This window comes from Gallinula chloropus (assembly GCF_964237585.1).
Source record: "Gallinula chloropus genome assembly, chromosome: 10".
Taxonomy (NCBI): Eukaryota; Metazoa; Chordata; class Aves; order Gruiformes; family Rallidae; genus Gallinula; species Gallinula chloropus.
In genome coordinates, this window is record NC_140095.1 from 8573669 (window position 1) to 8596107 (window position 22439).

Genomic DNA, 22439 nt, shown 5'->3' on the forward strand with positions numbered 1-22439 from the left:
TCAGTAATTACAATACTCTGAAACTCGAGTGAATGTATCATTATCACACAGCAATACAATGTATGAGATTTAATTCAAGGTATTGCTGCAGTTGGAAGGATGAAACTGAAATTTATTGCACTGGAGTCCCAGGTAACCTCTGCAGTAGCTGAGTAGCAGCCGTTCTGGGCGTGGGGAGCTCTTGGTTGAGGAATGATTTCTGCAGAAACCAGGCTGTGGAGTTAATGACAAAAGCTGGGTCTCGGGTTGGACCCGATGATCTCTCAAGGTCCCTTCCAACCCCTATGATTCTATGATTCAAATAGAGTGGTTATTTGATCCCCTTCCATAACTGGCTGTCTTGAGCCATCAGCAGGAGTAAGGAGCATGTAACACTTCAGACTGGCAGGGATAACTTGGGGGTTTATCAGCACAGACAAGGAGTCATTTGTTGCCAGCATCACCTGTCTGTTCACACCACCTTGGGTTTGAAGTTTCATTCTTTAAGGAAAAAGTGATGTGGAAGACTGAGAAGTCTCTACAAGAGCAAGCAGTTAAATCTGTATAGCAGGGCTACAGTACTGAAATCTGCTTGTCCTCAAACGTAACAGCATCCTTCCTCTCTGTGTGTCCCCAGACAGGTAACATGGAAATTAATGCAAAGTTGAAGACTTAATGTGGTGTTTAGAGCTCTCCATGACAGTGCAGGAGATATCAGGATGTCAGGAAGAGCTGTGCATGCTCCATAGTACCTGCCTGGGTGACTTGCACTAGGCTGGGTTTACTGTGGAGAAATAAGGCAACATTAGGGGGCCACTGGTGCTTTTCTTCTTGAACCTGTCCCTCACAAGCCTGCCTGAATTCACCTTTTTAAGTCATGTGTTGCTGAAAGCCTGTACGTTGAAACAAAACAACTTTGTCCACCATTTCACCAGAGCTCCCCACAGCTCAACACCTTGCCAGGCAGTGGGGGAAACATGCCTGCCTGTGGTGGGTTCAGGTGAAGGATCACTATGGTTCGATGCTTTTTAAGAACGCTTCAAATGCCTTTCATAATGGAAATGGAAAAGTACTGCTGTGAAATGCTTGGAATAGTCGTCTGTACTTCCATTTGCCTAGCAGAGCGCCAGGGGAAGTTTTTCTTTGCCTTCTTGCTAAACAGAGAGCTTGCCAATGGTAAATTAGTGAAAGATTTTGTTTATCTCGACTTGAAAACCTGGATCCTCGCTCATAACTCTGGCTTCTGAGTTCTGCTTCCAAGAAGTACTTGCTTGGGGAGCCTGCGAAAGCTGTTTTGTAACAGCATTTTGAATTAAAGATGTCTGAGAAGAGAGCTTAACCATGGGAGTGTTTCCTGCTCCTACAAGCTGTAGTAGGTGTTTAGAAAGCAACAGTGAAAATGCCCCAGTATGATTCGTGAAAGGAAAGAGTATTGCTCCAGCCTTTTGATGTGACAGTCTGCTGTCACTTGCAGCTGCTTTTCCCAGCTCTCTGTTGACTTTCTCGCTCTTTAAAGCCTCTGTGAAGTTCATCTGTAGGGCTCTAATCAAATTGCAGGGAGGCTGGGAATTTCAGAAAATAATTATGGATTGGAACTTCCATTGGGTGTTTGCTTCTGCCAGCAAAAGCTGGAGCCCATTGCCCTTGAGACCTATCAACTTCTGGGAAGCAGATTGCAGGAGCACAGGTAGACCCCCACCTCCTTGGAGACATTGGATTTCCTCTTCTGCAGGGCAGGGCTCTCTTTGAGCTGGTGCTGGTTGCCTTTCTCCATCACTCATCCTCTGCAGAAGCCTTGGGAGGGCACGGGGCAGCATCTCTGCCTGTCCTTTCCCCACTCCCTCCAGTCCTACCTCAGCACAGACAGCATGTTTAGTGTAGCTCACCATCTCCTGCACACTCAAGAGAGTGTTGCCCATTAAACAGACTCCAGATAATTCTTAGATTAAATGACATTCTTAATAAAAATAAATTGGCTCCTCTCACATTAACATCTTGCTTTAATAACTGGTGTTCCACATCCTTACGTTCTGGTTTTGGTTTTGGACTGCTTGAAAAGCAATTTGTTGCCTATAGATTTCTGATGAGACAGATGGTTACATATGCTGATCCCACCTCCTGCCACACAGACAAAACACCAAAGCAGAAGGAATCCCATATAGAGGTTCCCAGTAGCACAAAAACTTTAAACAAGAGTTGTGCAACCAGAAAAACAACCCCCCCTGCAGCCCACCCTCTCAGGTGAGCCAAAGCAACCCTGTCCTGCTGGCTTTTCTCCTCCTCGAGTCCCCAGTCGCCCCCAGTTCCTCAGTGGCTGCTGGAGAAAGGAGATAACTTCATTTTTCTTGCAGTAAAAATTTCATACTGAACAATTGTCCCCTTTTTTTTCCTTCTCTTTGAAAGACTGTCAGATTTTTTTGAAGGCACTAACTAGCAGATCTGTCTCCAGACTGTTTAATTACAGGTGCTTGAAACGTTTTATTGGCATTGAGTAGGAATACTTATATAAAAAATCTTAACACTTGGCTTGCAGCTTTGTATCGTGCAGCCCTGCTGTGAAGAAGAGCCAGCACAGGACAGGAGTGGCCATCAAAGAACCAGTGTTAGAAACTCGAGCAGCTCCTTCTGCATTAAAAAGAAGCAAAAATAGGGAAAGGGGTTCTGGTCCTGGAGAAAGAGGTATGGTATGTTAGTGTCAGGAACCCGTGTTTTCATCGCAGGCACAGTATGATGTGGGGAGTGCAGTGGCAGAACAGCTTCCAGAAAGAAGAGTCCCTGAACCCCCAAACCTCACTGTTTTGTACCTGTAACTATGTCTTGCACTAGGTTTGCTGTCCAGAGTACTTGAGTAGGGGTGTGGTTAGTAGGTCAAGTAAGGTCCCTCTGCTCTGGTGAGACTGCACCTGGAATATTGTGTCCAGTTCTGGGCCCCTCAGCTCAAGAAGGACATAGAGCTCCTTGAAAAAGCCCAGTGCAGGGCCATCAATATGATGAAGGAAGTGGAACACCTTCCTTATGAGGAAAGGCTGAGGGAGCTGGGCCTCTTCAGCATGGAGAAGAGGAGACTGAGGGGTGACCTTATTAATGATTATAAATATGTAAAGGGTGAGAGTCAGGAGGACAGAGCCAGGCTCTTCTCAGTGATGGCAGCGATAGGACAAGGGGCAATGGGTGCAAGCTGCAGTATGGAAAGTTACATATGAATAGAAGGAGGAACTTTTTCACTGTGAGTGTGACAGAGCACTGGAACAGGCTGCCCAGAGAGGGGGTGGAGTCTCTTTCTTTGGAGACATTCAGAACCCACCTGGATGTGTTCCTGTGTGATTTAGTCTAGGTGATCCTTTCTGGCAGGGAGGCTGGACTAGATGATCTTTCAAGGTCCCTTCCAAGTCCTAACATTGTGTGATTCTGTGAAATGCAAAAGGAAGCAACGCAGCTGGACATCAAAACAAATGGCATGAAAATTCCCTGCATCGAGTGGCCCTGTAATATCAGCCCTCAGCTGCAAACAAAAAGGCTTTTCCATATCCAGGGAAGTTGGTAAGATAATTATACACAGTATGCAAATAGTCAATAATTTGACAGTAGTATATGCTGAACTGGAAAAGGTCATATTATTCTAGTAAAGGGCAAAGCTCTGGGCCATCATAGCACCGTACCAACGCGAATAAATACCTCTGCAGAGATGCCTGCAGTCGCTCTGTGCAGAAAGGAAAGTGCTCAAAGTCCCTTTTATACAGCGGAACAAAGTATTGGAAATCAAAGGAAACTTTTCCTTCTTGTGGTGCATCAGCCTGCGTGTGCTGGCTGGTCACTGCCATTACAGCTGGAGAAAGTGCAAAACAATCTTCTGTGTGTTTTGCTTCCAGGCATTTCGGCTCATCAGAGCCTGCAGAGTGCTTTTTGCTGTATTGAAGTATGTAGAGGGTTAGCACACATGGACATGTGGATGCAAACCTGGGCTTGGATCTAACTGGAAGCGACTTAAATGTCCTGCTCATGGACCAGTTCTTTTCCACTCAGAGTAAAATGCAATTAGGAGCAGGGAAGGAGACATGAATAGGGCGAACGCTGGAGGTAACTTTCGCATCTGGCATATGTAAAATCAGATTATGAGCAGCTTCTTACAAAGTGGCAGTAAGCAAGCTCTGCAGTCTTTGATGCAGAAAAACATGGGCATTAAACTCTGCCTGGGCACGGGGAGCTGGTGTGGCAGCTCTGGGGTAAGGTCATGGGTCCAGCTGGTTTGCAGAGCTCTGTGATCTGAGAATCGGGGTTTTGCTCCCACCTTACACCCTCCGTATGACAGGAGCAATCTGTGAGGCAGCAACGGAACTGAGGAGATGGAGGGCACTGCGTGGGGCAACCACCTCTGCAGCAGGTTGAGCAAGAGACCACTTCTACCAGGCCTTGGCTGAGCAAAGCTGAGCCTGTTGCTTCTGCCCCTGCTCGCTCTCGGATCTGCTTCCCAAAGCAGGTGTGCTCCTGAGCTGTGCTTCCCCAGTGCCCTTTCCCCTACTCCAGAATGAAGCTGGTTTTCACATCCTGGCTGGGGCTTGGTATGTGTGTGTCCCTTCAGCCCGTGAGATGATAGCTGAGGGCTGGGGGCTTGTTTATTAGCTTTTTTTAAGGAATGCAAGGTAGCCTGGACTTGAAGGCCGCAGAGCTACTGTCCAACTCATACCCAAATGTCAGAACAAAGCTGGTAAATCAAGATAGTTTTTTAAAAACAAAAGCAAGTGAGTGACGTAGGGCCTGCAGAGTGAGAATTGGGGAGAGCACTGAATGTTTGGGTTGGAGCTCTTGAAACTTAAAAAAACCCTCCTTGTTGTGCCACATTGGCATCCCAGAACCAGTGCTGGAGGAAAGGGCAAAGTTAGAAAGAGCAACAAGTCCATATTGAACAAAACCATGCATGCTCACAGCCAGCCTGCATGTTGGGCTTTGTTACAGTGCAACAGGGAGGCACTGCAACACGCAGTAAAGAGGTGGCAGATTTCTTCTCCCAGGTAATGTTTCTTCTTTTGGCTGTGCCAGCCATGTGTCCTACAAACTGTCCCTTGTAGGAACACCACCATCTACAACAGCGTTCTTGTAGTCTCGGTCTTTAAGACAGGAATGCTATGACAGAGTCTCTAAGACAGGGATGTTGTGACGGTGAGGCTGGAAACCTTCCTGAATGAAGCCTAAAAAGATTTAATGCTGGGTGACCCAGTGGCTTTAGTTTGCCCACAAGTCTGTCTAAGGTGAAGGTGTTTTCTGCCCTGGAAGAGCTGTGAGAGCCTCTGGACAAAGCAGCTGCACCTTGTGACCCAGGCAGAAGTCGCTCTCAGGGAGCCTTGGAGCATCCTGCCCTGCAAAGGTATAAACTTGTACACTCACTCTGGCATCTTCAGTTTCAATAGGGAAAACAAGATTAAAAAGAAGCGGTTTTTTCCCCTGAATGATGCAGGAAGAGGGTTTGAGGTACAGATTGAGACCTCAGTTGGCAGTCTGTTGAATCCTAAGCCTCCCCGGTCTCAGGGTGTACTTTGCCAAGCCCTGGCTGCTGCCGCGGGAAGCTGCGAGGAGGAGGAGGAGAACAGCTCCAAGTAACTCGCTGGAACCGCGTTATCGAGCGTTGGGCTTGTCTGACTTGAACATTGCAATTGCTACATGAAACAAAGCACCGATAAAAATAGTGTGTTTTCTTGCCATGCTTCATTTCCTTCTGGATAGTCTCAAAATGTCCCTGTTTGATTCTTTCCTTTGTGTGACTTCAGTGAGTCATTGTGATCACAGAGCTCTGGCAGCACTTGGAGAAGCTCTGAAACGCAGAATATTTCCCTGAAATTGCCAAATGTTTTACATGGAAGCGTCTACATTTCAGGTAGTCTGGCCATGTTCTTCCTATTTTTTTGAACTATATATATATATATATACATCTCCTTCCTGTAAGAGTTACTCATGTATTAAAGTAATTGCCTAATGGTTTGTGGGTTTTGGAGAAGAAGCTGTGTATAAGCGTTCCTTCCCCCCCTCCAGTGTTCATTTTTAGATAATAAATGAATCATGGTCCTGCTATATACACAGACTATTTAAGATCCAGCATCCCTGTCCTTTTCCCACGTCTATCTAAGCATCTGTTGGAAAAGAAATCAGTCACTCTGTACTGGAGACCAGGCATGCTGGAAGAGTAGATTTCCTCAGATACACAGTTTGCAGGGGTTTGTCCGTCATCCCAGGGACGTTACCCCGAGCAGACGTGTGAGACACATCCAGGACAGCTTGCCCCCATAAACACAAATCTGTATGTATTTGGCAGGGCAAAGGGTCTGATCCCTGCTGCTGGAACCAAGCATTGGAACTGCTGTGCACGTGGAGATAGCGTGTGCTCTACCTGATGAGCTCTTGAGGTCCCTTTCAACCCCTACAATTCTGTGATTCTCTGCTATGGGGTAGGACTGTTGAGCTATATCTGCTGCCTTGAACTCCTCCCTGAGCATACACATGCTGTATGGGTTCCCTAATCTGTAGCTTTGTCTTTAGCTCCCCACTGATAGCTGATTGCCTTCTCTTTCCCCACCAGGTTGTCCCCATCCCTAGTGGGGGGACCACTCCCTGCTTTCCAAGCGCAAGGCACGTCTGCTCATAGGGGCGATCTTACGTGCTGCTTTGCCTTTGCTGTGTGATTTTGTTGTTGTAACATACCAAAAAAAAGGTGTTTTTTCAGTTGAACAAGCTGCCTGTTGGGAGGATGATGGAACTCGTGTGTCCTGCATTTGGATTTGGTGCTGTCATCCTGTTAGGGTTTGTTGAACGCTTGCAGAGCCCTCTATCTATGACAGCTCTTCCATTACCTGTGAAGAGTTGCTTAAGTGGGTGTCTGGGGGGTGGACGTGTGCGGTTGACAAAGATAAATTGTTCAGACAGATGCTGCTGTCCAGCCGTACATCACCCAGGTACGCAGGCCATATGTTCCTTTGGCATTGATGCTGACCTGTCTCAGTGCTTCAAGGATGTTCTCGTATCTGAAATGGGCCGGGGCAGCTGGAGGGGAGCAGGAGAAATGTGCCAAACCTTGGTATCGCCATCCTCTCTGTCTTGGTAGTTACAGTTCCTAGCAGGATAAAAGCTGGAAGTGGATTTCTGGAGTGTTGTCTGGTTTACCCTTTTCGTTTCCAGGGCACTTTTTATTTGGATTTGGAGATCAGGAGTTTGACTGACTGGTGGATGATTCATTGCACCGATCAGACTGGGGCAAGACATGGCAGTGACTAATGGCAGGAACTTGAGCAGAGAACAGGGTTCCCTTTTGAAATCCTCTGTTTCTCTTTTATTTTAAACTTTTAAACATCATTTCCTTGGGTGTTGCAAGGCTTTTTGGGGCCTTTTGGCACTTGGGAACCATGATATTAAGAGGCAGCGTGAGTGAGGGTAGCAGAGCAGCATGGACCATGGCTGGCAGCAGGTCTCTCTCTGAAGGGATGCCCTGGTCACCGGAGCTGCTGACACACAAGTGGCTGGTCTGAAGAAGGAGAAGCAGCAGAGGACCCCATGTTCTTCCTGAAGGACAGGGACACTGTCCTTATTGCCAGGGTTCGAAGGCATGGGTTATCCTGCAGGTCTCCTGAGCAGATTGCCGCTCGTGCCCTAATGTTTGTCGTGCTTGTCTGTGTTACCAAACCCATTGAGCTCGTTTTGATTTGTGACCCAGCCTTGTGACCTCTGTCCCCAGAGGCAGGATGGTGGTGTGGACAGCAGCCATACGGCTTTTCTGTGGATTTCCTCAGTTGCTGATAATTTCTAGCATCCCTTGGGTGAATCAGCCTCCATCTCCTGCCTGATTTACTCAGTGGCACCGTGATAGGTTTGACATCACCATCACTTCCACATTTAGTGAGTTACATATTTCCTTAAATGCTTTGTGACATTTTTTAGTGAAGCAGGTAGAGAAAGGAGGTTTTGGAAAACCCAGGAACATCTGGCGCTGGCGTGGTTTGTTCGGCAACTTGGTGAAATTAATACAGCCCTAAAGTGGAAAAGAAAAATTACCCATTGAACTTAGAAGTTAATTAGCTCAAACTCTCTGGTGCTTATAAACGAGGTTGGGATTGCTGTGTCGGGCTGGCATCGGATGGTTTCTCATGCCTGGCATATTTCCAGGTTGTGCTGCTGGAGCGCAGCACAGCAAGAACAGGGACAGGCTTTCGGGATTGCTTCCTCCCCACACCCAAGGAGGCTTTTCCGGTCACTTAACTGACCAATTAGTTGGCACAGCATAAATTTTGATACCCAGCAGTACGTGTAGCATTTGTTCTGCTTAGGAAAACAAGGCTCTGGAGTAAGTGCCAGTCCTAGGGTTCGAGGCAATTCGGGAGGAGCAGTGAATGCTGTTTTCTCCTCCCATTCCCTGGCTCATCTGGCTCTTCCACAGCCCTAACAGAAACCTTAAGGCACTACATAACAATTACTGGCATGGAAGAGAGTAAAAAGCTTTAAGGAAGAGAACAACAACATTCATCTTTGCTTTTATATTTGCATATTATTTCGACTTCAGAGTGTGTAGGATTAATCATTTTTTGACCTTTTTTCTCAGGTTCTGGTAAGCAACTCAGGAAATGCAGCCTCCAGTGTCCCAAATGTCATCCTGTCTAAAATATTTACCAACACAACCTGCCCTTAGAAAGCAACACCTTTTTAACCCGAGCATTTGAGGCAGGTGAAGCTGGCTTTTGTGAATACTTGCCAGTGCTTTCATTTGCAGTAACTAACCATAATAAATGGGGAAGCAGGCGTGAGCTGGATCTGAGAGCAACAGAATAAACACTTTCGTGTCTTCTCCCTGAGAGCTCATTAAACTTGCTTTGTTTGCTCTTGGATAAACATATGGAAACTAATTGTTTCGTTCAGGATATGTTTTAAAAATCCAGAGGTGTTTTACAGGTCATTAATGCTGCATTGGCTCTGGCTGCTAAACCCCAAAGCAAGCTGGCTCAAGAAAACATGGATCTCTTCAAGGAGCAGTGGGAGAAGCAAGTCCGCGTGCTGACGGATGCTGTCGATGACATCACTTCCATCGATGACTTCCTGGCTGTCTCAGGTAATCAGGGGTTCCATCTCAGAAACCACCCTTCTCATAACGGAGCTTATTGCTGCAGACAGGTGGTTTTTACACGTGTTCTGGAGTCTTCTCGGGTTTTTGGAAGGGATGGTGTTGGTACACTTCACCTGGCAAGCATCGCCTGTTGCCGAGCGAGGTGTGAAAATAGAGTGGGGGATCTTGGCACGAGGAGAAGAGGTATTTTTACAGCATGAACACAGCAGCAGTTTAGTTCAGCAGGTACTGTGGAAACCTGTCATTGCACTTACGGCGTGCGCGTGCATAAATGTATATATTTACATGTCAGTAGACAGATCAGCTTCAACACAGCGAAAGACACTTGATGTCTGGAGGTTTTGAATTGCTTGCTGAACCACCACCCAATTACCATCTAGCTACTGCAGACAGACCTCACTGGGAACAACGAGGGTAATGGAAGGTGTTCATGTTGAGTTACGGACCAGAAAACAAGTGATGCTTCCACTCACCTTGGACTCTTCCTGTGTCAACAAAGATGAATACCAAGCCATGGTCACACAAGTTAATTAAAACTGTTCTTACAGAAAATGTTCTGCAAATGCTTTTAACTTAGAAGTTTTTTGAAAAGATTAGATAATTATAACAGGTGACTAATTCCATTTGGGACAGCACTTTCAAGATAATCTGTTTTATCAGCACGGTGGATGAAGACCTGCTCTTAGCTGCTGTGACCCAGGAATAGGGCGGGTGTTTTTCTTTCCTTGTCCTCTGATTCTGCCAGACAACATGGCGATACACCACGCAGGCTGTGTCTGCGATGGCGTCAGCAGATTGCTGCTACAAACTGGGGGTCTTGTGTTCCTGGCACGGATGGGCTTGGGCATCTCAAGCACCCTAAAAGCTCCAGCTGTAAAGAGAGGTGCCACAGCGTGTGTGGGGTCAGAAGCGCCAGGTGATCGCAGCTAGAAGATACCGATGAAAAATTAAAGTCCTGAATGAAAAGACCACCCTTTTTTTAAAGTTAAAAAGGGAAAAAAAACCCCAATAGTGTTTCTCCAGTAAGTCACCTGTATTATCATACGTGTCGTACTGTGGCTCCCTGGGTTTGGAATGAAGATTTCTTTGCATAGAGTTAACATGACCTTTCTAGGCACCCGCCTGTCCCACTTGTGTGGCTCTGCCTGCGTGCTCACTGTTGCAGCTGCGAGGAGCCTATTTCTGGGGAAATATATTTAGAGGGAATTGGGTGCTGATGTTCATGGCTCCACAAGTGTACAAGACATTTTAAAGAGAAAGAGCTGTTAGTCGGTGAATGTGCAGCTGGGGTAAAGCAGCCTCACTGTGTTTCACTCACAGGCATGGGTCAAAAGGGGTCAAGCCGCTGGACCCGAGTGGTCTATGTCCTTGTGTAGGTCGTTCAAGGAGATGGGTGTTTTTGAGGGGACAGGTTACAGTGCTGGGCTGCTGCTGAGCAGCTCTGGAGGGTCTCAAGGGCTCGGCAGTAAGCAGGGAGTGCTGCTTTTCTCGGGCAGCAGCAGGCTGACACAGGAGAGTCCACACAGAGTAATGCCTTGAAGAGCTGTAGTTGGGGACTGCTTAACATGCTTGAGTACATTCAGCAGTTATTCCTGTGCTGCGTTATCGAAGAGATGTTAGAAAAATATTAAAGCAATAAATATTGTTTTAACTATTATTTGTTTGAACTTTGATAAATGTTTTCCATATAAATGCCACAGCCCCGATTCGTCTGCTAAAAGTCGAAACATCTCTTTGGATAAAATCCTGACAGGTATGATTTATACCAGGTTCCATTCGGGGTTATTACGCTGTTTGCGTCGCTTTGTATCAGTTACTAACTGGGATGTAAGCAGAATTTCAAAGACTTCTTGTGAGCCTGTGTGTGTATTTATACACAAAGCCACCCCCATGTTCCTGCACCGCGTTGTGCTGCTCATCATGAAGTACGTGCCCCATTGTTCGGCTTATGCTGCAGAATTGGATCAGTTGCCCCCAAGGAAAGGCTTGATGGGAGTGGTGTTGGGTGTAGATCACAGCAGAACATCATAGAAGGACACTTGAATGTGCAGAGCTGCAGATAAGCTTGCAGGTTACGACACTGTAGGGCATAGCATGAGAAGGGAGGGCCCTGGTGAGTTAGGACAAGGCTCTGGCAGTGGCTAATTGTCAGGACGGAGGAGATGAATAGCAGAGAGTCCTGTCACCTAAAAATCTTTCCTATACGCTCCCAACCACGAGTGATTTGCAGCTCAGGGAGCTCCAGCATCAGGGGTGCTATCTGCTGAACGGTCCTTGACAGATTTTTCTCATTTAAGCTTGTGTTGCTCTCTCAACCATTATGAACCGCTGGCATCTCCATCATCCAGTGCAGAATTCACAGCTTAACTGTGCTCTGTGTGATGAACCCCCTCGCTGTTTGCTCTGTCGCCTCTTTGCTTCATTTGATGCCCCTAGTTGCAGTCAAAGATGTGAAGAGGTTTTTTTCCCCACTCGCTTTCTTCATGCTGTTTGTAAGTGTACCGACTTCTGTCGTACACTTAGTCAGTCGTCATCTTGAGTGCAGAGGCTTTGCCTCTTTCATTATTCCTGATTTCAGAGCTCTTCTGGACTGGCTGCAGTTCTTATCCCTCTTGCCTGTGCCTTCCCTAAGCACTCTGGGGGGTGTACGTGCCCACTATCTCCACTCTTTGGAGCGGTTGCTGATAGCACCATGTAATTGTCAAATTCAATGTTCTGAAATTACCTGGATCTCCTTTGAAACCCTCTAAAAAAATCATTCCATTTGCTGCCTTCTGTTCCTCTGCCGCTGACAGAGCTTTGCACAAGAGACTGCCCATCACAGCAGAGCTATTTCGTCTTAAGAGCCTCCAGATGAATATTGTCGGGGCCTGACGATTGTTCTCCTTCATTACAAGATGAATACTGTGTTTACAAGTGTACGAACGCTCGAGTCTTTGTTCCTTCACCACGTCTGCTGACACTGCTGCTTGACCCAGCTCCTCCAGTATCCCTTGTTGAGAGAGGGTCCAGCATGGAGATTGTTCTAAGACCTCCAGTAGTGCCCATGGCAGAGAAGCAGAGTTACATTTATGTGTCTGTGGCTTTATCTCCTGACTATCACTCTGAGGTTTTGATCTCCTGTAGCCCCCAGACTCCCTCACAGGCTTCTTGGGATGATTGGAAAAGGATTTCTCAGTCCTTTTAATGAGGAGGTGGGTGGAGGTGGAAGGTGTTTGGTGGGGGTGGATTGAGGATTGACAGTTGTGGGGGACTTTAATTCTGTTAGCTTTTCACAGGTTCTCATATTTCTTTGTTAGCTCTAAAAATCACTTTTTATTGGGAAAATGTTGTCTTCCCTCTTACCTTCTTGCCCAACCACGCCGTTTTTTCCCAGTAAGGAAGAAGGACAAGATCCCTTTGCTGCTGCCTGAGTTATATTCTGTGTTATATTCTGTTGCTGTGAGGTGTTTCTCCAGCCCAGTAACAGGAAGGCTAACTGTTAGCTTTGCCACAGGACAGCATTGGCACGTCCCTGATGGTACTGGAAGTGAACCCGTGCATTGGCCTTTCTTGGGCTCCGCCGTCTGGGGCTCAGCAGGTGGCACTTTGTGCCAGACACTTGTGGTCCATGTGCCTGTAGGACTGGGAGCAGCGTGTGTACGTACAAGTACGTGGAACGGTGTCAAGTCTGATCTGTTTTCATCCAGCTGGGGAGTAAAACCCATGTGGATGCACCTGGCCGCCCCGTAGTCCCCCTTGCAGACTGCCCTGTGCAGGACTAGCTTTCCATGGAAACCTCTTCCTGGCAGCTTTACCTCTGCAAAAGACATTAAATGATCAGCAGGCATTTAAATATTCATCCTCATTTTTTCCATCCCTTTTATTAAAGTTCATATAATCTGAAGAAGCTTTTAAATGGTCCATGGCTTAATTTATTCGTTAAGGAATTCAAGCAATAAACAGTCTGTTTTGGCCTGATGCCGATGCTTTTTCGTTTTACTCTTCCAACTTGCAAGGATGTCATAGAATCACAGGATGCTTTGGGTAAGAAGGGACCTCAAAGATCATTAAGTTCCAACTCCTGCCATGGGGAGGACCACCCCTCACCAGACCAGGCTGCTCAAGGCCTCATCCAACCCGGCCTTGAACACCTCCAGGGATCCAAGGGCTCCCACAGCTGCTGTTGGCCTCCCCACCCTCAGAGTAAAGAATCTCTTCCTCACATCTAACCACCCCTGCCCTCTCTCAGTGTGAGGCATGCCTGACACATGTCTGTCTCCTGCTTTAGAATACCAATGCTGTGTGTGCCCCTTGCTGCAGCTCGGGTGCCGTGGCAGCCTGCTCCCTGCCCTGCCAGATCACTAACGAACCCACACCTCTCTCAGGGCCGTATCTTGCCTGCAGCTGAACTCATTCAGGCCCAGTTGTTTCAGAGGTGTTTCACAAGTGTGTTTTTCTGTCCAGGTTGCTTACAGAAGCCTCAGAGTGTTGCACCCAGCTCTGTTAATTTTATGTAAATGAAGCGTAACACTTCCAGCAGTAATCCCAACTCTTTCAGCTGGTTTACACAAACCCTCCATCAGTCAACTCTGTGCACTTCTTGGCTGTACAGACTCCCACAAGTGGCTCTTTTACAACCTGCGTAGGGAATAAAAGCCACTTCAGTGGCACAGACTGGCAGTGTAGCGTGATTAAGTCAATGGTAAGGAACGCTGGAAACTATTTTAAGTGACAGAGCAGAAATGTTTCCAGGTTGGTTTCTTATCAGGCAGCCCAAAAGCTGATGTTGGATGGCAGTGTCAAGGCCTGCTACTGATACATTGAAGGCATCTCTAACAGAGACTGAAAGACTTCTTGGGTAGGTTTCCCCCAACAAGGATCTCAACCTCTTTGGGCATGTTCACAAATCTGTTTGGGGATTTTCATTCATTTTGGGCTTCTTGGACTTCATAAATGGGGGAAAATATCTCTGTATAAAAGAAGAAAATGGCTATTCAGAAAGGAAATTACAAACAGAGGTCTTGGCTTATTTTTTTTTTTAATTTTGTTTTCTTAAGAGGCAATGAGTATTCGCTGGAACGCTTTCTGCATAAATCACCGCATATGTTATGTGTCTTAAATGTGAATGGAGGACTAACAGTTTAATATTCTCTGATGGTATGTGTGTGGTTGTAGGAAAACACTATGTAGGAAGCTAGAAATGTGCAACAAGTGCCCCAGTCTATTAGAGCGTTGAGTGGATGAAGTGTGGCGCTGGGGAGGGTGCCTCATCACCGCACGCACGAGGAATGACGGGGAGTGGCTGGCAACTATTTGAAATAAGGGCTTTGGCAGTCTACTGGCAGGGAGGAATATGGAGAGGAACGTGTGAGGGGAGAATTTGGCTGAACTCAGCTTTTCCGTTGGTAAAATCGAGTACGAGCGGGGGCAAGGAGCGTGGATGTCTGTTGGTGAAGGCACTGATGGGTTTTTTGACGCGTGGTGGGAAGGTCAGCTTGGAAACTAATGCTTTGCAGGATCTCACTGGAGGTTTTATAGACCGGGTCACAAACTGAGACATTGCAATGCTGGTGACTGCAACAGAAAAGAAGATATTACCATCTAAATCCTCCTTCTTTTTCCACCAGAGAATCATATTTTGGAAGATGTAAACAAATGCGTCATTGCTCTCCAAGAAAAAGATGTTGATGGCTTAGACCGCACAGCTGGCGCGATTCGGGGACGTGCTGCTCGAGTCATTCATGTTGTCACCTCTGAAATGGACAACTACGAACCCGGAGTCTACACCGAGAAGGTGCTGGAAGCCACAAAGTTACTGTCCAACACAGGTAAGGGTGGGTTACTCCCGAGATCCCTACATTCATATTGCTTAGGAGCTGAAGGGCAGCTGGGTACTAGCACACTGTGGGATCTGTTGAAGACTCCATTTACATACTGTAATGAAAATTAGTGGGAGTTATTTACAGAGCTCTTGCAAAATGAGAAATGTGATTCTGCTGCATTGACTGGTTTAAAACCCAGCAGTGCCCAAGGTCTCCCTGGATGCACTTGCTGTCGTTGATGGAGCTGTGGGAAGCTAAAACACCAGGGAATGAGTCCCAGACTGTGAGTCAGGGCTTGTAAGTTACACTGATCATTCTGCGGTGTTGTACCCAGCTCTGCCAGTGTTCAGGATCAGAAAAGAAGATTTCAGCCACATCAGCCCCATAGAATAAATTTGGGGTTAATAATTGAAGGTAAATTTTGAATAATGTCTTTATATGTGTTAAAGAAACAGGCTGAGCAATAAATTAGGGTGTCTGTCCTGTGAGCTGGCTGGTAGCACCCATACAGGGTAAGGGATGACTCTGGTTGCTTCAGCACACGCTGTGCCAACTCCTAGTTGTTGGGTTTGCTTTAATTACAACTTTGATGAAGAATGAAGGGTGACACTGGAGAAATGAACAGACTGTAAATGGTTCTGTGATGTTCTTCCTGGGGAGCAGTGAGTCACTGAAGTAGAGCAATGCAACCTGCCCTCTTCCAGTGCCTTGTTAAACTTGAGCTTCATGATGGTAACATTGGGGATTTCCACCCTCCAAAAAGATGTACATCTATAGGGAGTATTAAACAGATGCTTAATATTTTATCCCATAATTTCAAACCACTTCCCCTGGTGCTTTCTCCTTGCTCACGAGAAGGGTGTGTTGAATTTTCACCATCTAAAAGGAAAAAAACAAATAGAAGAGTGAGCAGAAATTGGAGTGGACATGAGACTGGAGCTACAGAATGGGTGTCCTTCTGTAATGAGTGTTCTGAATCTCAGCAGAGCCCCTGCAGAGTTTCCAGCCACAGCTAACAGCAAAGCACAGGCACGTCTTTTACAGGAGTGCGTGGCCAAAAGTGGCACCGGGGTGAGAACTGATGGTTATTTTCTGTTCTTAATTCAGTTATGCCGCGGTTTACTGAGCAAGTGGAAGCTGCTGTGGAAGCGCTGAGCTCAGACCCTGCTCAGCCAATGGATGAGAACGAGTTTATCGATGCCTCGCGGCTGGTGTACGACGGGATACGGGACATTCGGAAAGCCGTGCTGATGATCCGGGTGAGTGTCCCTTGAGCTTCCTCTGTCTTCCCGCCCGCTTCCCCCCCATTATTGCACTGACACGCATCAGCCTCGCCGAGAGCAGACAGCGTGAGATTTCCCTTTAGCTTGTATTAACGTTCTGAGTCTTAAAAGCTGCTGATCACTCTGTGGAGTACCTCAGAAGTACGTTTGGATCCAAATTCATTAAACAGATCTGAGTATCAATGATAGCCAGAGTTGGGATGCCAGGTACCCTTCACACCTCTCTTCGCATTGCCCTGCTAATGCCTTGCTTGTCAGGGCACTAAAATCAGGGACCTTCAATTTAACTACAGCAGCCAGGTTCTTAACTATAGATGTGTTTTGATGCTTTGAGAGCTTAGAAATAAAACCTGATGACTCTTTATTAAGTAAAATTTGAGATTTGACTTCAGTCTGTAGCTCCTAGAGCCTGTGATTCGTTAATTGGTTCACCTCAATAGAGTGGGTCTGGGTCATAGAGGCTTTGCTCTGCTGTGCTTGCGTGTTGGAGGTGCAGCGTGACTTGGAAGTCCTCATTTCTGGGAGCTCAGGTGGCGTTAGTCTGGAAGGAGGCACGCAGGGAAAACGCAGAAGGGCTCCTGCAGTTGATGGAAAGATCACAAGAAAAGAAGTTCTGGTTGAGGCAGACCTGTAGGCATATTTCTTGATTCTTTGTGTGGGGAAAATGGGCAGGAGTGAGACACAGCAAAAACAAATGTCGGGGTTTGACTCCTTTTTTTGGTTGTACTTCTTTGTACTCCTCCTTTTACATTGTCCCCCTCTGACTCGAAGGTAAACGCCTTGCGGAGACACCGTCTTCATCTCTCAGAGCAGTAACCGTTGGTGATAGGTACATCAGGGACGTGCAGCCCCAGAATATACGTGATTATAGTAACCGTTGCGATAGCATCTCCCATGTTTGCTGCTTGAAACAAAGAATCAGATGGAAAAGCAGCAGAAGAGCTGACAAGCACATATGTGCTCTATGTTTTTTTTTTTCAAACTTAAGCTTAGGACTTGCAGGCAGCCAATGGTAGATGAAGATATCAGTGCTTTCCTGCTATGCAGGCAGGCTAATTTGATTCACCCCCTGCTAAAGTCCTTGTTATTCAGGACATGAAAGTACGACTGCCAACTCCACGTCGCCAGTAATTAGCCGAGTTGGCGATGCCAGGAATCCTGACGTTTCCCCTTGTGCAGTGTCTCTGGTGTCAGGGTGCCACGGCTTTATCGCAGCTGCCCGGAGCTAACGGCACCTCGCTGGTGACACATCAGTGACCTATACAAAATTAAAATGTTCATGTTTGTTGTTCAGAGGGCTGCAAGGCCTAGAATGAGTTTAGGATAAGAGAGCCATCCAGATGCAGAAGCCAAGCTGCTGCTTCTCTGGGGCTCTCTCGCAAACCGGACCACGGGAGTAACCACGCTCGCAGGGGCATGCTGCTGCGCTCTCCTGGAGCAAACAGGCTGATTCACTGAGTGCCTTGTCCAGCAGCATTTGTTCTGTACAGGAACCAGAAGGAAAAGTCACCCAGACATCTCACTTTGGTGTTTATGCAGTGTGTTCTCAGAACTAAAATCTCTGAAGTTACCAGAGTAAAGCTCTTTACTCCCTGATCCCCAGGCAGTCGCTCACCTCCCACAGGGGAGTTCCTGCCCTTGCTGACAGGTTCAAGGGCAGAACTACACTTTGTATTCTTTTGTTTGGGTAAGAAGGGGGCTTGAGAATCACGAACACTTTCTAAAGATTCAGCAGTTTGGAGTTTTTTAAATATTTTTTTTAAATACTGGTACACTGAGCGACTTATTAGTATAGGACTTGGCAGATTTGGGGGATATACGCTGTTCTTCAAGGCACAGAGAGGAAATGGTGGCTGAAATACCCTAGGTCTTGATTGCCAGCACAGTCACCTTGGCTTTTTGGCAAGTATTTTCCATCTTGTATTGCAAGATGTCTGTCTTGGAAAACAAGTTTGTAAAATACAAAGCGTGGGAAAGAAATCCGAAGAACAGGGAGTTTATTTGCATCTTATCTGTTAATCACAATTTATTGCATTTATCAGTGAAGTTCTTTGTTGATCCAACTCTGCAAAATTGTCATGAAGTGCCACTCTAGGCAAAGATGTAGTATTTTGACAAACATGCTGTTTAAACTTGATAAGCTTTATAAAAAAGTTTGCCAGCTATAGACTGGCAGTAGCAAAAAATAAATCCCAGGCAAGCAGGAACTAGGTCAGATGTGTTTAGCCTACAGCATAAAAGCTGGCCCTTACTAGCTACAATTTTTCAGCTTTCCCTGAGGGATAAGAATAAATTTTGATATATTTTATCTGTTGTTAATTTAGTCGATGCTTTGGTTCCTAATTGTGCTAAAACCTGTGGTTTTGAACCAGGCCTTAAAGCTGGGTGGAATTTCAGCTTCAGAGTCTCAAGTGAAGCTTTTACGTGTAACCAAGTGGTAAAAATACTGTTCTTTTTGCAAAAAAAACCCTTCTCTTTTTTCTGCCCTGTGTTTTGGATCCGGAGTGCATTAGTGTCCTGACAAATCTCAGATGTTTAGTTGCTGGTGTGTAATTTTGGGGGTCCCCATGGTGTTAACACAAGCAGTCAAGCCTGTATAATCACACATGTTCACGAGCCGAGCATGGTCCCTGTATTTACCTTTTTGTTGAAAACATGGAATAATTTTTACCTTCATCTGTTTCCATTCTCCCTGCTTGAAAAACAATATTCTTGTTGATTTTTAGCAGCATGAAATCTGTCATTTGGCTCTGACTGAGTTACTCTTTCCTCAGACTCCTGAAGAGTTGGATGACTCTGACTTTGAGACTGAGGATTTTGATGTCCGAAGCAGAACAAGTATTCAGACCGAGGATGATCAGCTCATCGCTGGGCAGAGCGCGAGGGTAAGGAAGACATCTGAGCATCAGGAAACCATGACCTGCCTTCAGGAAACTGTCCAACTCCCTTTGAAAATCCAGGATACATTTTTGGGGGTGGTGGTGAAACTGTTGGATCAGAAAACTGCCGGATCAGAAAGCTGCTGTCTGTTAGTTTCCAGGTTTCTTCTGGGAAAGGGCATGTGAAACGCAGCATCCGTTGGTCTGACAGGTGTCAGAAACATCTGTGGTTTATTTTAGATGCTCTGAAAGACCAAAGTCCTTTTGCTTCATACTTGGACCTAGCAGACGTTATAGGTGCTGCTGTTGGATTAGGTGGAGGGAGACAGGGGGCAAATCATTCCATCATCCTGATGCTATTTTCAGGAGGCAAACACTGAGTTTCTGGGTGAGGATCTGAGAGCTCTGCAGCTCAGGTGCTTTTCACAAAATGCCTTCTCAGGCACGCTGTGCTGTGTGTGTGGCTGCTGAGCCTTCAACCGGGGCAGCGTTGAGAGGAGCTCGGAACTAAAGTCACTTAAACTAACTGCATTTCCTGTGACTGTTAGAAACAAAAGCATTGATAGGTGATCTGTAATCGTTAATAGGTGATCTGTAATCATTAATGGGTGATCTGTAATCGTTAATAGGTGATCTATAATCATTAATAGGTGATCTATAATCATTAATAGGGGAAAACTTAAAATTGGGGCATTGAAGGAAAACCAGCCCTTACCTGTTGTTTTTATTTGACACGTCCCCTTCTGGATTGATACCAATTTGCCCTCTTGGGAAGGTGCCACAGAAGACTTTTCCATGAAGGCTCTTCCAGCCTGCAGCCAGGCAAGAAGTAGCCAGGCCTTATTTATCCAACTTCTACCAGGGCAGCTTTGGAATGATGCTGACTCTGAGGAGTTTTTATGCTCTCCTCCTCACACAGGCACTCTCCATTCTTGCATCCCTCTCTCCCCTTTTATTTAAATGCCAGCATCTCTGATTTACCTTGTAGCACGGCTGCTGCCAGGGGCAGTTTCTGTGCTGAAGGCTCCTTTTCACTGGCTCCTGGAGGCACCAGTCCCCCCAGTATTTATGAAGGCGAGGGCGCTGAGTCTTGTACAGGCTGTAAACCAAGGCTAATAGATTTTATTCAGGAGTAGGCACACACTCTTCATTTTTGCTTACTCTTTCCTCAGCACGCGTGTTTCAAAACAGCACTTCCAGCTTCTTACAGGAAAGAGACTCATAATATTTCTCCTGTGCATTGCAACACTGGAGGATACCCAAGTGAAACATCCTTTTAAAACTCTAAAAATGTGTAGAAAAGGCAAGTCTGCCTCCTCTTCATGCAGTTTTTCTTTGATAGATGGCAATACCCAGCGAACCTGTTTGGTGCCTAACAACTTCATCACGCAAATGCCCGTGTTTCGGGTGTCGGCGTGTCTTCCTGGGCACCCTTTCTGAAGAAAAGGCATAAACTGTGGTTCAACATGGAAGGAAATGGTTTGGTAGAGGCTCTAGGTAGGGGATTGCTGTTAAAGGTTTATCCCCCATCTGCGTGACTTCAATTGGTTAGTAATGAAATGTTCCCAAAATCCTTCCACAAGTGGTGTAAGAGAACCCTCTCTTCCAGGCTATCATGGCTCAGCTCCCTCAAGAGCAGAAAGCTAAGATTGCTGAGCAAGTCGCAAGCTTCCAGGAAGAAAAGAGCAAATTGGATGCTGAAGTATCAAAATGGGATGACAGCGGTAATGATATAATTGTTCTGGCAAAACAAATGTGCATGATTATGATGGAAATGACAGACTTCACCAGGTGAGCCTTTCTAATTTGTGCACACCCCACCTTCTCTCAGAGCGGGCTGGGGTGCTCATCTTTCAGTGAACTCTTTTGCAAGAGTCTTCAGAGGCTTTTAAGAGCCTCACTGCTTATAATTTCCTTTAAATGTTCCCCTGTTACAGCCTGTGTGTTAACTCACGAGCTGCATCACCGTGCAGTGACTGGCTGTAATAACTGTGTAAATTATCTGGAGTACACAGCAGTTATTGCCTGTCTGTCTCTCTCTCTTTCTTCGGGGTGATTTTTGTCCCAAGGAATTTTTATATATATATATTTCCTCGGTTCCTTACAACATTAAATTCTGTGGGCTTCTTGATACTGCTGTACTGCAGGAACAGCTCCTGGTACAGTTATTTGCAAAAGGAGGAGAGGGGATTTGATGCCTCTTGAAATTCAGTTACCAGATTTTATCCAACACTGTTTTTTAATCTTGATGTTGCATTCCATGAAAATTTGAAATCCATCTTCTAAAATGTTGTCTCTCATCATCATCAGGTTGCCTAAAACAGTAAAATGTAAAGAGGTTTTTATTCCTAGGTTTAATCTAAATATGGGGAGGGGCTGGAAGGGGGAAACTGTAGTGAAAATGAAGGTGCTGTAATGGTTACAACTCCCTGTTCCTGCTCATGCAGTCTGGGTGAGGAAGCCCTTCCAGTACTATACAGAACAGGATGAGTAAAGCCATATGTAGTTCACTCTTTTGGTTTCCTGGTGCTAAAAGGTAGGCTCTGTTCTGCTCTGCAGAGGTAAAGGACCCCTGAAAAATACGTCAGATGTGATTAGTGCAGCCAAGAAGATTGCAGAGGCTGGGTCAAGGATGGACAAGCTGGGACGGACTATTGCTGACCACGTAAGTCACAACTCATTTCCATAAGCCTCCAGCAGAGACGAGCAGTGGGAGATCTTTTAGTACTGCAGACATGAGGAGCAGCAGAAAATGTGTTTCGATTTGAGCTTTGGGGAGGGGTTAAACTGATTTTCCAGATTTGCTGCTGGAAAATTCCAGCCTTTTCTTTCTAGCTGCTCTCCTGCCACCCTGAGCAGTGTAAGCAGGTAAATCTGTCCAGCAGCCACACCAGCAGCTGCTTGGCTTAAACTAAGCCCCTGCCTTTTTAAGGTAGCAACATGCCAACACCGCTTCGTGTCACCCAGTATCTAGGCCAGTTTCTCCAACCAAACAGGACTGAAACTGGATTCGTGTCGCTCCTGTCATGCTCAGGATGTGCCCAGGACTTTCTGAAGCAATGACAGGACTGCACAGGCAGCACTGTAATTACTGCACGTGGCCTCTTGCACAACCTTTAATGTGTTTTGGAGGCGGCTTTTTAATATCACTGCTTTCCAAACGCTCCATGGGCTGGATGGTGAGGTTGTCAAACCCTCAGGGATTTCTTCTGCTGTCCAGTCAGAGATGATGAAGACTCTGAGCAAGGCACGTAGGATCCCCAGCATTTTCTGTGCCAGCCCAGGCTGCTCTGCATGTTGTCATGCTCCATGTCCAGTGATATTTGAAAGGAATTCTGTAGGATTGAAGGGGTGTGGGGCAGTGTGGGGGTTTATACAACAAACCCACCTGTCCTGA

At 46.3% G+C, this 22439-nt stretch overlaps 1 protein-coding gene across 1 annotated transcript in view; it reads left to right on the forward strand.

Moving 5' to 3' along the window:
• CTNNA1 (catenin alpha 1) overlaps positions 1-22439 on the forward strand; it is a 118724-nt gene that overhangs the window by 87569 nt on the left and 8716 nt on the right. The window contains exons 11-16 of the mRNA XM_084268595.1: positions 8905-9061; positions 14686-14886; positions 15988-16139; positions 18938-19048; positions 20652-20833; positions 21602-21707. Of these exons, the coding sequence (XP_084124721.1) occupies positions 8905-9061; positions 14686-14886; positions 15988-16139; positions 18938-19048; positions 20652-20833; positions 21602-21707 (909 nt within the window). The remainder of the gene's footprint in view (positions 1-8904; positions 9062-14685; positions 14887-15987; positions 16140-18937; positions 19049-20651; positions 20834-21601; positions 21708-22439) is intronic.